The sequence below is a fragment of the Aplysia californica genome, unplaced genomic scaffold (assembly GCF_000002075.1).
Source record: "Aplysia californica isolate F4 #8 unplaced genomic scaffold, AplCal3.0 scaffold00031, whole genome shotgun sequence".
Lineage (NCBI taxonomy): Eukaryota > Metazoa > Mollusca > Gastropoda > Aplysiida > Aplysiidae > Aplysia > Aplysia californica.
The window spans coordinates 1,931,162-1,933,264 of NW_004797301.1; the positions used below are offsets into that span (position 1 = coordinate 1,931,162).

The window sequence follows — 2,103 nt, forward strand, 5'->3', positions numbered from 1 at the left end:
AGAGAGAGAGAGAGAGAGAGAGAGACAAAGAGAGAGAGAGAGACTGACCGAAGGAGGGGTAAATAGTATCCTCGTATGTCAACCCTGGGACTTTTCACTTTCACACTGACTGCTGATTAAGTCTCGGGTGGGTCCAGCACAAAACTACCCCCCCACCCCCACCCCCTTCCAACACATTCAGTTCTTAAGAAAGTCAAAGTTCATCTACCCCTATCGAATGTTTTGTTATAGAAAGGACGAAGTAATATTGTTCCAATTGTACTGACTGTCAAATTGTATGAAGTCCACACTATTATATTATATCACTAACTAGACATCTCAATCTTTCGTTTCTCGCCCAAGAGGAGAAGTCGGTATGTGGTCGTTTGTGCAGGTGATTGTCTTGAGCAGGTGGCTGTTAAGAGCAGGATCGACTGCAATTCCTCAAGTTTTTTTTAAAATTTTAGTAAGAGACCTACCCCTTTCCCCTTTTATTATTCTCCACCTTCCCATCATTCTATCCAAGTTTTGTTCAGTCTGGCCTCTCTCTCTCTCTCTCTCTCTCTCTCTCTCTCTCTCTCTCTCTCTCTCTCTCTCTCTCCCCTCCCATTTTTTCCTCTCAAATAGTGAAATATTTATCTGTTATGAGGAATCCCTGGAATGCATAAAGAGGAAACAAGCAGACAACTTAACGTCTCCGCTCAAAACAATTTATGAGACGCTGGAAAAACATATTCGTCGAAATTGATGCCAAGGCGAATTCTAATAACGTAACTATAAAATTCTGCAATTTGAAGAAGAAGAAGAAAAAGAAGAAGAAGAAGAAGAAGAAGAAGAAGAAGAAGAAGAAGAAGAAGAAGAAAAATTGCATTTATATAGCGCCTATCCACGCTCCACAGCATTCTCTAAATCCACGCCCTATAACAAATATACCCCAATGAATGTATAATATTGATATCAAATATAATATTTGTGATGACGTTTTATCTCAGATCTGAGCTGGCGTGTGGAGCAGTGCGGTTCGTACCCCGTGACAAGGCGAGCCCTCTGGTGGCGTTGGCGAGTTTCCCAGGATCTGGTAATACCTGGCTACGTCATCTCGTGCACCTGTCTACTGGTGAGTGACAGACTTAGTCTAAAGTGTGTCGACGGGGACGTAAAAACATCTACATTTAAAAAAGATTTGATCATTAGATATCTGCGATCGTGGTTTGCCCTTCATTCCTTGGCTTGAATCTCTCAAAAAAGCGATGTCATCTTTATCTTTCCACTACCACCCATCTTTTTAGCCTAAGTAAGTGGCTGTAAGTCTACCACTGCCCGGTTTACCTTCAATTGAAGAGGTTATTTCAATAACGTACCAAAGTCACACGAGGGTCGTTTTTGAGAAAAAGGCCAAAAACTGTTTCTCGTTAATATAGGATTTCACTGGGAAAGGCGAGCTAAAACAGAGGACGTAGCTCTGAAAATCAAAGATGCAGTCTCAATTGAAGGAGACAATAAAGTGATGTCTTTCTTATATTTCCACTACCACCCATCTGTATAACCTAAGTAAGTTGCTGTAAGTCTACCACTGCCTGCTTTACTTTCAATTTAACCAGGAAGAGCCAGACGTTCAAGACCCTTTCATATCTATACAAATGTCCCAGAATTGCACCCGTCTCTTGTTAATTGCTCTTTATCAATATTTCTGATGACTAAAAGTATGTCAGATGAAGAGTAAAATGTTAATAATCTTTTTTTTTCCAGGATTCTATACGGGCAGCGAGTATTTCGACTATGACTTGCACGAGTCAGGGTTTCTTGGGGAGGGAGTGAGGAACCGATCTGCAATTCTCGTAAAAACTCACGACTCTGACGAGGTCACGAGAAGTCGTTATGACAAGGTTGTTCTACTCATGCGCAGTCCGAGAGCCGCCATCTTGGCCGAGTTCAACCGAGTGTACAGCGGAGACCACCGAGGTCTTGCATCACGGGAGAACTTCCTGAAATGTACGTCACAATTTTTGAGGGGATGATTTTGGTAAAAGTGTGTCTCTGTTTTTTTTACTTCTGTTTACCCTTTCTGTCTCAGCGTCTGTGTATGTGTGTGTGTGTGTGTGTGTGTGTGTGTGTGTGTGTGTC

At 42.0% G+C, this 2,103-nt stretch overlaps 1 protein-coding gene across 1 annotated transcript in view; it reads left to right on the top strand.

Annotated features, from left to right (window-relative positions):
- Window positions 1-794: 794 nt before the first annotated feature.
- LOC101862093 (WSC domain-containing protein 2) overlaps window positions 795-2,103 on the top strand; it is a gene marked incomplete in the record, with an annotated part of 11,037 nt that continues 9,728 nt past the window's right edge. The window contains 2 exon segments of the mRNA XM_035973807.1: window positions 795-1,096; window positions 1,675-1,971. Of these exon segments, the coding sequence (XP_035829700.1) occupies window positions 955-1,096; window positions 1,675-1,971 (439 nt within the window).